We start from the raw sequence: 12,449 nt of genomic DNA on the forward strand, positions 1-12,449 counted from the left end.
CTGCACGCGACAAGTACAGTGGACTGTTGCATTCTCACACTGGCCTGTTTGTATCCAACGTCCTAAACTTTAGGACATGTCACATCGAATATTTAGATACTAATTAGAAGTATTAAATATAATCTAATTATAAAACTAATTGCACAGATGGAGTCTAATTCGCGAGACGAATCTATTAAGCCTAATTAGTCCATGATTTGACAATGTGGTGCTACAGTAACCATTCACTAATGATGGATTAATTAGATTTAATAGATTCGTCTCGCGAATTAGTATAGGGGTTCTGCAGTTAGTTTTATAATTAGCTCATGTTTAGTCCTCCTAATTAACATCCGAACATCCGATGTGACCCTCCTAAAGTTTAGTATCTTGTATCCAAACACCCCCATGCTGATGAAGTTGTGGAATACCATAAGTCAACTCAGCGCAGAAATCTCCCCAATACACGTGACTGGCAGCTGCTCATCTTTGCAAGAAATGAGGTCAATTGTTCTGTTAAGCATATTTGATACCAGGTGCTAAACTTTAGATGTGTCACATCATATGTTCGGATGCTACTAATTAGTAGGACTAAACATGAGCTGATTCTAAAACTAAATGCAGAACCTCTAGGCTAATTTGCAAGATGAATCTATTAAGGCTAATTAATCCATCATTAACAAATGGTTACTGTAGCACCACATTGCCAAATCATGAACTAATTAGACTTAATAGATTGGTCTCACGAATTAGATTTCATATGTGTAATTAGTTTTATACTTAGACTATGTTTAATACTCCAAGCATGTGAGAGCCAAACAGACCCTTAGTCTTTGTATCTGAATTAGTCACCGTATCAAAGTGTAGGCTTCTTGAGGTCAAAAATAAAATATGAACCTTTTCTCATAGGTTTGGAAATTCAGTCATCATTTCAAGTGAAAACTCACACCTGAACCGAGCATGCACCGGTTTTCTGGTTTCAGATATCCATGAGCATTCTGCCCTGGTCTATAGAAGTAAGGGACTCCTTTTGCATCACAAAAACAGACAGAAAGTCGACACTTCAGAAGCAGGAGTAGCTTGCAACGGGCTCAAATGATTGATCGAATGATGGTTGAACCAAATCCTCATGTACTGCATTGATAGAATGATGGTTGAACCAAATCCTCATGTACTGCTGTCCCAAACTAGTAGGTTTTGCTATTTTGGTATCATCTCAGGCTGAAGTGATGGCCCCAGGCTGCAACTTCTTCCGCACAGTGTTTAGTTCTTACTTCTGCCGTACAGCAACCTCTTTTTGTTGAACCAGTGCTCCAACCTTTTTTTTTTCTGAATGAGTGCTGCTGCCATTTGTCGGAAAAAGCACAGCTGTTAATTTCCTTCCCCTTGCAAGTTGAAGCACTGCGGAGCAACTCCAAGAGAGAGTTTACTATATGCCTTCCTAAGCTAAAATTTGGCTAACCAAATGAAAATTCGTGGTTCAACAGAACTCTGAACTCCTACGTGAGTTGCTATCCTATCCGGCTGGCTCCCGCTGGCCAAACTTGGCAAGCCAATGCCAAGTGTGGGCTCCACGCGTCAGCATTCTCGTGCGATTGCTCTCCCGGCCTCCATGTCCAACGCCACCACCTCCGCTGCCGGTGCCGGCGGGCTGCGGTGGGCGTCGGAGCCGGCCTCGACTGCTCAACGCTGCCGCCTCCCGTACGCTAGGGCCGCCTCCACTGCGCCCAATGCCGCCGCCACTTTCCCTGCGCCCGGCAAAAAAATAGCCGCCTCCCCTGCACCCCTGAACTCCGTCGCTGGAGGCCGGTCTGCCTGGAGCGTCGCCACCCCATTCTTCCTCGAGTTCAATACCTCCCATTGCAACCTTAAGATTGGAGGGGAAAGTAGAGGGGGATGGGGATAGGGATGGGCCGCGGAGGCAGAGGAGGCCGCCATTAGGGTGGGCTCAAGCTCCAGCGTGGGGTGAGCGCGAGCTCTGGCGCTAGCAGCTCCATGGCTAGGGGCGCCTCGTGTGGCCGCGAGGCCGTCGGGTTGGGCGGCGAGCCCGCATGGGACTTCGACGACGAGCGAGCGCGGCAAGGATGTCGTCCACAAGTGGGCGGAGCTGCAGCCTAGCGCGGGAGGCGGCATCTAGGTCGGCGCAGTTAGCGTGTGAGCAGGTCCTCGGACGAGGCTGCGATGGAAGTGGAGGGGCGCCGGTGGTGCGGAAGGCGGAAGGGGAGGGGGATGGGGAGGGGTGCTAGTGGGAGGAAGGGGAAAGGAAGGAGAGAGAGGAAGGGGATGACGTGTGGAACCCACACGTCAGTGTGTGGAGAGGGAGAGTTGAAGGAGGGCATTAACTGTTTGTATTGGGAGAGTGGAAAATGGATAATCTGTTGGAATGAACTACTCGAGAATATTTTTACCAATTTGAACAAAAAGTTAAAAATGGGTAATCTGTGAAAGATGCTCTACTTGCTGCCATGATAATGCTTCCAAAAATGTCGATGGTTGCCGCCAAGATAGAAAAGGATGGTGCGTGAAAGTTCTGGGGGACTGAACCAACTTTCAATTTCGTAATGTCAACTGCAGACCGGCATTCCGCACGAGGCAGGGAGCAATCCACGGCATCAACAGCCTGGACTTCCTGGCCATCCCCGATCTCATCCGCCAGATCTTAATCAGGTGGTTCTGAGCAGACAGAGAGACAGTACCAAATGGCAAATGGGGGTGAAAATCAAGCAAAGACCAAAGATTATGTGGAATGGATGAAACAAATACGGGAGGGCAACACCAACACATTTATTTCAAAAAAAAAACACCAACATGGTAACATGGACAGCAAGCTGCCACATAACAGGCCTTCCCACCCCTCCCCTGCCTTCGCCATCATCATCATCAGATCACAATCCACAGGTACCGTCACAGATCTTAATCTCACTCAGGACAAAGTACTAGCTGTTTGTCTTTCCAAACCACATATATATTTAGTAATCCTTTCATCCTGGGATTGGAAGTGGGGATTTTGCTAGTTGCACGCAAATAAAAGTGTAGCAAGATGACATGTGAAAGGGTCAGTTCAGTATTTCCTCCTTTTATTAGATTCTAATTAGACGTACCCATTTTCTGTTTTTATTGTATATGTAAGTGCAAAGGATGGTGGTGGAGAATAGAAAAGGAGGCAGTTGGGCAAAAGGGTGGGGAATGTTCCAAGATGCCATGGAGTGGAAAATCAATCGATCAATCATGCTTGTCCAAACAAACAAATCAGGTGATGAATAATAATGGAACATAGTATTAAGAGTATGTGCTCAAATTTACATGCCGCTTATAGTCTTAATCCTCTATGTCTCTCAGACACGCACACGGACACACTAATCATCGTCATCAACAACAGGAAGAAGAAAAACACAGCACCGAAGAAGAAGGGGAAAGGGAAACCCCAATTTTTCCTAACAAAACTCGGTGGCCTAAACGCCACCAACAATAGATCGCCGAATCATGGCGCGAATTTACCACCGAAAAAGACGCGCGCCGTTTTCAGCGGTGCGCCGTGACGAGCGTCTCGATGAAGCGCAGCCCGTCGAACCGCGGCGCGAACCTGTTGCCGCCTCCGCCGCGAGGCTTCTCCCTCGACGCCGGACCCTGAGATAAGACAGCAATCGCAACGGTCAGTCAATCAAACGCTAGTGTTCCAACACGATTCCTCCAAATCGGGTCCCAATTTGCGGGAAAAGGGGAGATTCCTGGCGAGAGGGGAAAGAGGGATCTTTGATCCCGTAGTAGAGGAGACGCGAAGCACCTCGTGGACCTCGTCGTCGTGGTGCTGCCGCGAGAGGAGCAGCCCGTCGCACCTCCCGACAGCCGGCGGCGCGGGGGCGTCGCAGTCGCAGGCGAGGAGCTCGGCGCCGGACGCGGCCGCGACGGCAGCGGCGGACGCCACGGCGGCTGCCAGCCCCCAGTTCATCTCCCCTCCTGCTGCTGCTGCGGCGGCGGCGGACTGCGGGGGAAGCTAACCGCGCGTCGGATTCGCCGGCCGGTCGGCTGGCGAGTCGGGCCCGACCGTCGCAGCGAAGGGAGTCGGTTGGGTCAGGTGTGAACGCGCGGGGCTTTGCTTGCTGGCGACGAGTACGGTAGATGGAGCGGCGGCGTGGGGTCGCGTATATATGGGGGAATGGGCAGGAGCACGGGTGAGCCCTCCGGACCTGGCGCGCGGGATTTAACCGGATTGGAATTTGGCGTCGGCGGGCTGGGCGGTGGGGCCCGCTTGTTTGAGTGGCGACCCGCCAACGAGTGCGCGCGGGGGGCGATGGCCGAGTGGGGATCGGGATGAATTGAGCGGTCTTGGATTGGACGCCGTGGATCAGGTCGCCTGCGTGCTGAGGTAGGAGCGACGGCGGGATTGGCCCGTAGCAGAGGCTTGTCCCCGCGGTCCCTACTCCATCGTCTCATTGACGAGGCGCTGACAACATATGGGGGAGACGGAGTGCTCAGTGCTGGACGCCACCAGCCACTGCATGCTCTCTCGGCTGCACATGAATTACAGGCGTGATTGGTTGCAGAGGGTGAACGATACAGGATGGAGGGATGGTACTAGCCAGCGGGATGCCCTGATGTACTTAGTTTGGTTGCACATTATCATTATCCTGAATTAGTCATGCTATTGTTTGGTTAAGACGTCGTTTGAAGGCAGGGACTAAAGTTTAGTTGTCACGTCAAATGTTTAGATACTAATTAGGAGTATTAAATACTCCCTCCGTACTCGTACTAGATGTCGTTTAGGATATGATTGTGCATACCAAGGAGTGATTAATTAGGGGATATTTTTCCTTGTCTACCCCTATTAAATAGGGCTGCGGGTGCATTCTATACGAGAAAACTTCCCAACTCATATGGCTAGCGCATCGAGGCTTGGCTCTGGCCAGCCGAGTTCGACTCCTGGCCACCGCACTTTTTTGCTGCCGTCCTGAAGATGCATTATTGGCTAGAAGCAAGAATGGAAAACTAGCCAAGAAGGATACAAGAATTGTTGCTGGTCAATTTGGACTGCACATTCGGTCAGTTCAGCGCCTATGGAAGCGAGGTACTCACCAACTTGCTCAAAACATTCCGGTTGTGGTTGCAAGTAAAAAGAAGGGTAGATGTGGCCGCAAGGTAGTTCCTCTTGATTTGGAACTACTACGTAATATTCCTCTCAAGCAAAAAATGACCATAGAAGATGTGTCTAGTAAACTTGGTATGAGCAAAGCTAGGATACAAAGGTATTTGAAAAAAGGTTTGCTTAGGCGTCACTCTAGTAGCATTAAACCATACCTCACAGATGCTAACAAGAAGACAAGGTTGAAGTGGTGTGTTGACATGATTGAGCAGGGTTTGGTTGATGATCCTAGATTTAAGGATTTTTTTGACTTTGTGTACATTGATGAAAAATGGTTCTACCTCTCTCAAAAATCTGAGAAATATTATTTGCTACCCGAGGAAGATGAACCACATCGAACTTGTAAAAACAAGAATTACATTCCTAGCCTCATGTTCTTGTGTGTTGTTGCTCGGCCAAGGTTTAGGAATGGAGAGTGTGTTTTTGATGGAAAAATAGGTTGTTTTCCACTTATCACTTATGAACATGCTGTTAGGAGTCAAAATCATCTTCGTGGAGAACTAGTAATCAAGCCAATTACTTCAGTCACAAGAGAGGTGATTAGAATTTCATGGTAAACAAAGTGCTGCCTGCCATTCGAGCCAAATGGCCAAGAGAAGATGTCAACAAGCCGATTGTCATACAACAAGACAATGCACCTTCCCATTTGAAATTGGATGATCCTATTTTTTGCGAGGCCGCTAAGCAAGAAGGGTTTGACATTCGCCTCATTTGTCAACCACCCAATTCTCCGGATTTTAACATTCTAGACTTGGGGTTTTTTCGAGCTATTCAAGCTATTCAATACAAGAAGGATGCAAAAATAATAAACGATCTAGTTCCAGCAGTTCAACAGGTAATGATCAATTGTTTCATACAACAAGATAATGCACTTGTTTCATTGTTTCTTGAACAACTAATTGATTGATTTCTTCAACACATTTTTTTAGGCATTCCTAGAGTACTCTCCATGGAAAGCAAACAAGATTTTTGTAACACTTCAAACTATTTTGAAGGAAGCCATGAAGATTAAAGGATGCAACAAGTTGAAGATTGCTCACATGCAAAAAGAAAAACTAGAGAGAGAAGATAGGCGGCCATTGCAAATCTTTTGTGAAGCTTCATTGCTAGCCGAAGCTATTGCTAGCCTTCTTGCAGTAATTTAGAAGAAGAGATGCAAGCATGTTAGTCTTTGCACCATGCTAGCCGAAGCAAGAGTACTATTAGTAGCAATTAATTTTTGCATGCATGTTAAGTCGATAGAATGGGACATGTACCTTACTGTTCTTTTGCATCTTGCTTCATCTTTGCATCTTCCAATTTCTTCATATTGTGGATCTCGTCCAACTTCTTGATAACGTCATCAGGTAGCAGTATTGTGTCACCATTCATTTGAAGTTTCTCCACATCAGTAACATAGAACTCACAATCAAACTTTTCCATGCCATGCAACCAACTTGCTGGCAGATTGTAGTCTTCATGTAAAAGGCCACAACACGCACACTTGCGAGTGTGGCGGCGAGCTTGGAAGCAGGCTTCTCCGAAGACGCCGCAAGCGTGGAACGTGACACAGCGAGGACACAGGGACTCGATGGAGTCGGGCACCATCTAGACGGAGTCCGGCACCACGTCGACGGTGTCGAGCGCCTCGACGGAGTCTAGCAACTCCACGGAGTCCACCGCCTCGACGTTGTCCAGCGTCTGCTCGATGGAGTCCATCACCTCAACGTTGTCCGGCGCCTGCTCGACAGTTTCCAACATCTCAACGGAGTCCAGGGCCTCGACGGAGTCCAGGGCCTCCTCCATGGCGCGAGCGAGCTTCATGGCACCGGTGGCGAGCGTGTGCTACATGAGACGAACTGGCGGCGAGCGCGTGCTGCGGGAGGCGAGAGTGCGTGTGATGAAGAGCCTTGACACGAGCGAGCGTGCACAAAACGAAGAGCTGTGATTAATTCATTGTCGAGCCATGCTGGCGGCGGGCGTGCAGGAACGAAGCGTCAAGGGCTAACGCGTCCATCTGGTGCCCCATGCAGCTTGGGCGACTTCCTTTGCGAAAACGAGCGGCTCTCCCAAAATGACGTCTAAATCGAGTACGGAGGGAGTATAGGTTAATTATAAAACCAATTGCATAAATGAAGGCTAATTCGCGAGATGAATCTATTAAGCCTAATTAGTCCATGATTTGACCATGTGATACTACAGTAAATATGTGCTAATCATAGATTAATTAGGCTTAATAGATTTATCTTGCGAATTAGCCACGGCTTATGCAATTAGTTTTATAATTAGTTCACATTTAGTCCTTGTAATTGCTATCCAAACATCCAATGTGACCCGAACTAAAAATTAGTCAATGGATCCAAACACCCCCTAAATTGGATGGACCGTTTTCGTGTATGAGTTGAAACAAGAGGTCTTATTTTGTAGGATGAATGGCAGATGTTCAGAATACCCCAGGACCATTTTGGTGAGGTTACCACCAAATGTTGAGTAGGATGAGTAAATAAAGCGTTCTGTTTAGCCTAGCTATCTTACAAAGATGGTTGTACATAAATTATTTCCAAAGAAAGATAATCCCTAGAATAATAAAAAGCTCCACCACAATGATGATATGGAGCCATAGTGTTGTGTTGACTGCCATTTGTGCACCCAAAATAGGAACTTGGGCATCTCCATCACCAGTGAACTCAAGAAAAGATGTAGTTGCCTCTTCTTTGGAAGTGAAACTATTGTAGTAATAGTTTGGATAACTGTCACCTGTTGATGGCATGTGACCCAATTTGCATACACCCCAGCCTTTCTACCTCGGTAGACAACATACCAAGCCATTGTGCCTTATAATGAAAAGAAAACATGATTCAATTGTAAGGTGTAGTATGATCAAAGAAATGGTGGTAAAGATTGGCCTCAGATTTTTTTTGTTTTTGCATCATCCCCTGACCTTGAGCTTGGAGCATTACTGACCAGAACTCCAAATAAATTGCAACAAGCAAATTGTCAGAGAAGAAACAGAAATATGATCAACAACACATGAACAAACAATATCCTAGTACCTCACAAGCTCAAGGTCATCATATGTTACCCAGCAAGATCACTAGGCAAAAATTGAATCATCACAAGCATATGGTCTTACCTTGAATACTAGTTCATTGAAAACCACCAAGAAAGAACATACAGGTAAACAAGAAATCATCAATCACAACAAGGACATAGGTCCATCACACCACAAGTTCAGGTGTTCATGGCTACACCTCACAGCCTCCTCCTCGTCAGTTCCTGAGAATCACACATCCATCACCATGTGTCCTATGCTATACAAAAATATATGCAGCCTTGGATAGGCTTCAAATGGTGTCTCTATCATCACCAATAGTGGTTAGTGGTAACCCCAAAAGTTAGACTATAGCATATACAATTAGCATGGCTACTTGCAAAAGCACAGATGCTAATCAGATGGCATCTAGGAGAAGTATGCTTGGCTCAGGTAGGTCCTGAGCCACGGGATCCTATGGGCTTCTGTCATCTGAACAAAGAACATGCCTTATGCTTTGTTCTTGAGCAAGTAGACAAGGGCACACATGAGTGCCTCCTATCAGTACCTAGGGCAAGCCATGACACAGCCATACAGATCCTCATGGACCTCATTATGATAAGGAGCATTGAGGGCATCTGCAACAGAGGTAATAGCTACAGTCATACCACGCATCAGTTGGTATTCTTCCTCACACAACTTCCTCCTTTTACCACCTCTTCCTTCCTTGTCTTTATCATCACTACCCTTTGAGCTGTCCACCCCATTGGATGCTTCAGTTGGTTTGCCATAATCAGCTTCAGTCCCACCTAAGTCAGTGGTCTCTGATCTAACATCTCCCTCAAGGTGGCCAAGGTCAATTGGTACACCTAAGGGTTCATTGGAACCCATGGAAAACCTACCTGTAGCCTGGCTAGACCCAAATATGGCCTCCATCTGAACATAGTTCTCAATAGGGGTGTTCAAGAACTTGGCATCAGCAGGGTGATCCTAGTTGTGCAAACAGATAGACATATAGTATAACAGTTAGACAAAGGGCAACAATTACACATAACAGATGGACATATATGGTTGTGGCCTAACCTTGGTATGGCAAATCAAATGCTCCTCCTCAAGGACTATCATGTGATGCTCCTCATTCCACAAAGCACCATTGAGATCCTTGAGCCTAACAATCTTAACCCACCTCTGGCGCCATTTGCGCTGGTGGTTGTAAATCTGGTTGGTGGTGACATTGACATGAGCAAATTCAGAAACCATCCTAGCAACTTGCCTAACATGAACCTCCTTTAAGCCTTTCTCAGTTTTCACCCCTTGCCCAACCAAATCATGAAACCTCCTAAGCATGAAGGTAGACTGAACACTGGTCCACTGCATGGGCCCCCCAGCCTGGACTCCATTAGGTGGAGGGGCTGCTGGATTGGCTTCCTCCCCAGCTACCACCCCACCTTGAGCTCCAACCTCATTGACAACACCAACAACATTGGCCCCAAGTTCCTCACCCATATCAGCCATTTCCTAACCACAATTAGAATACCAATTATATCTACAACAACATAAGAAAATGTACTTAATACATAAACACTTGAAACAACAAAAACATTAACATCAAAGCAAATGAAGGTTCATGATTGCAGATAAACATCACAACAAAGTGTCATAGGTCTCAACAAATATTACAAGTTCCATCAATGCTACTTAACAGTACATAAACCCCAGGTACTTCATTGCAATATTGGATATAAACTCTAGAAGAACCCCTGTTCTGCCACATTTGTGTAGCCCATGCTTCCCTCTGTTGTACCCAAGTCCATTGTTAGGACCATGCTCTGCCTCAGAGGTAGTGTCAGTGGAGTTTGAAGTCTAAATAGCTTCAGTGGGGACATGTTCATCCTAATCATACCTAAGTATCCAGTTGTGTAGAAAACAACAGGCAAGAACCAACTTTACTTGGGTTTTGTAAGGGTGGAAGGGCTTGTTGTCAAGGATCCTGAACCTATTCTCGAGAGCACCAAAAGCCCTCTCTACTATCACTCTAAGAGAAGAATGCCTTAGGTTAAACAACTCTCTTTGGTTTTGTGGTCTGTTGGAACCAAACTCCCTCAAGTGGTACCTTGTACCATGAAATGGCAGCAAGAACCTAGGCCTGGCTGCATATCCGGCATCCACAAGATAGAATTTCCCTAGACAATGGAATAAACCGACATGGTTTTATCAGTTTAGTGGGTGCAATTAGTTTGCCATGTTGTAGATGTGTGATGTATGGTACCTTGTGGGACTCTAAGGCCATCAGCCCTCTCTAGAGCATCAACAAAAATTAGAGCGTCATGTGCAGATCCCTCCCAACTAGCAAGCACATATGTGAACCTGAGGTCAAAGTCCACTGCTGCAAGAACATTCTGAGTGATGGTGTGCTTCCTGCCTCTAAAGGTAGCTTGCATCTTCATAGTGTTGGAGGTATGCCCTAGAGGCAATCATAGAGATGATGACATTCCATTTGTATCCATGATTTTTATATTGTGTTCATTGAATATCCATTAAAGGCTACTTGAATTGATTTGCAATTATGTGAATTGTATGTGAAACTCTTTACTTGTATGGTTATTCTAAAGTTGTCCCTAGTCGGAGTTCATGTGAGGACACACATGAATATTAGACTAGCACATGTATTAGTTGATGACTTTGTTTCACAAGTCATGGACATGGAGATGTTGAACTAATAATGTGGACACATGTGGAGACATGTGCTAGGACTGACCCAACACGAGAAGTAGTTCTCTCTTTAAACAACATATACGCTTTGTCCTTAGACCTGAGATTGTCGCATGTATTCAAGATGTGGATCGACATACTTAGGGGCTATCAAACGCTACGCCGTGACAGGGTAGTTATAAAGGTAGCTTTCGGGTTTGTCAAGAAGCATGCTATGAGACATGGTCAATCAAGATGGGATTTGCCCCTCTCTGATTGAGAGTGATATCTCTGGGCCCCTCGAGTGATCGGATCCGAAAATGCATGGCCATGCTACGTACGGTTAAGAGTTAACCTACAAAGGGATTCCGAATCACAGGATCGAGAAAGAGCGGTTGGCTTGAAGCTAGACCAAATATCGTGAGGCAAAGGGAATAGCATGTATATTATATTGTGATGGTTCGTCTGATATGATCTTCCTGTGCGTATAGGAGTTGGCACGTCTTGCTAGAGGCCGCTATCGACTATTGGGCCGAGTAGGAGTACTTGGGCCATGTCTATACGTATCCGAACCCATAGGGTCACACACTTAAGGGGCTGGAAGCCCAATTCGGATGTGATCCGAGTTGGATTAGGTTTAGAAGTACTAATGGGCCTTGGACCCAGAGGCCCGTTAGGAACCTCTATAAATAGAGGGGTGGGGGCGCCCTAGGGTTCACACCTTTTGGCGAAACTCATCTGCCGTGCCTCCCACGCCCTCGCCTGTTGCAACTCACGGATCTAGCAGTCCGGCTTGCGACGCTTCCTCCCTGCACGTGTGGATACCTTGGAGGTGTTGCGCCTGCACCACTTGGACGAGCCGCCGACGAGCCACGACTAGCCGACGACGAGCCGCGGCGAGAGGGCGATCTTGCTGCACGTGGACGAGCTGCTGAGGAGCTGCTGAATGTTGACATGATCGACTACGTACGACTACGTTGATCGACTACGTACGACTATGTTGATCGTCTTCGCTGCATTAACGCAAATCTATATCTTCCGCACCAGTAGTGCATCGAGTGGTAATCCCGTGATCCTTATACGGCAGTTCTTCCTGGTTTTACGCGGTAGAAATTTTGATTTGCACTAGTGTAGCCTACCTCGTATCCCTACACATAGTAACTCTAGCTAAGACATGTGTCCCATCAATTGCTCCTGTGCAGTCCTAAATCAAGTAAACAAATAACCATATCAAAAAGTTACTACCATATGGGTTATTTAACTTAGTTGCATTCATGAAAAGGCCACCAACCTTGAAATATGGGTACCATCTCCTGCTGGCATGGATCCTAGGATGCATACTAGTGGATGGTGAAACAATCAACTCATTCTTCAACTCACCAATTGCATACAAGACCTGGTGAAAGAACCTACTAATAGTCTCTGGTGACCTTCTAAATGTCATGTTAATCACCCTGAACCGCTGGATCTGACCAACAACATGCAAGAACATTACAACTTGTTCTTCAACAGTGGCATGTATGTTGTCCACAACCAACTGTCTTGTACAAAACAAGTCACACAGTTGGAAAAAAGGTGCCCTTCTCATCCTTAGCAGGTTTACATAATGGACATCATCAAATTCATAAA

General features: G+C 46.5%; 1 protein-coding gene across 1 annotated transcript; it reads right to left on the reverse strand.

Annotated features, from left to right (window-relative positions):
- Positions 1–3,233: 3,233 nt before the first annotated feature.
- LOC101773911 lies at positions 3,234–4,114 on the reverse strand. Its single transcript, XM_004983263.4, has 2 exons — positions 3,764–4,114; positions 3,234–3,606 (listed from the first exon to the last, which is right to left on the reverse strand). The coding sequence occupies exons 1-2, from the start codon at positions 3,926–3,928 to the stop codon at positions 3,502–3,504; spliced, it is 270 nt and encodes an 89-aa protein (XP_004983320.1). The 5' UTR covers positions 3,929–4,114; the 3' UTR covers positions 3,234–3,501.
- Positions 4,115–12,449: the final 8,335 nt, after the last annotated feature.

The sequence above is a fragment of the Setaria italica genome, chromosome IX (assembly GCF_000263155.2).
Source record: "Setaria italica strain Yugu1 chromosome IX, Setaria_italica_v2.0, whole genome shotgun sequence".
NCBI lineage: Eukaryota > Viridiplantae > Streptophyta > Magnoliopsida > Poales > Poaceae > Setaria > Setaria italica.

Excerpts from the sequence above, each read along its gene's own strand:
- LOC101773911 (XM_004983263.4), bottom strand. The coding sequence starts at position 3,928 with ATGAACTGGGGGCTGGCAGCCGCCGTGGCGTCCGCCGCTGCCGTCGCG. Across the intron at positions 3,607-3,763 it reads ACGACGACGAGGTCCACGAG|GGTCCGGCGTCGAGGGAGAA; the intron begins GTGCTTCGCGTC and ends GTCTTATCTCAG.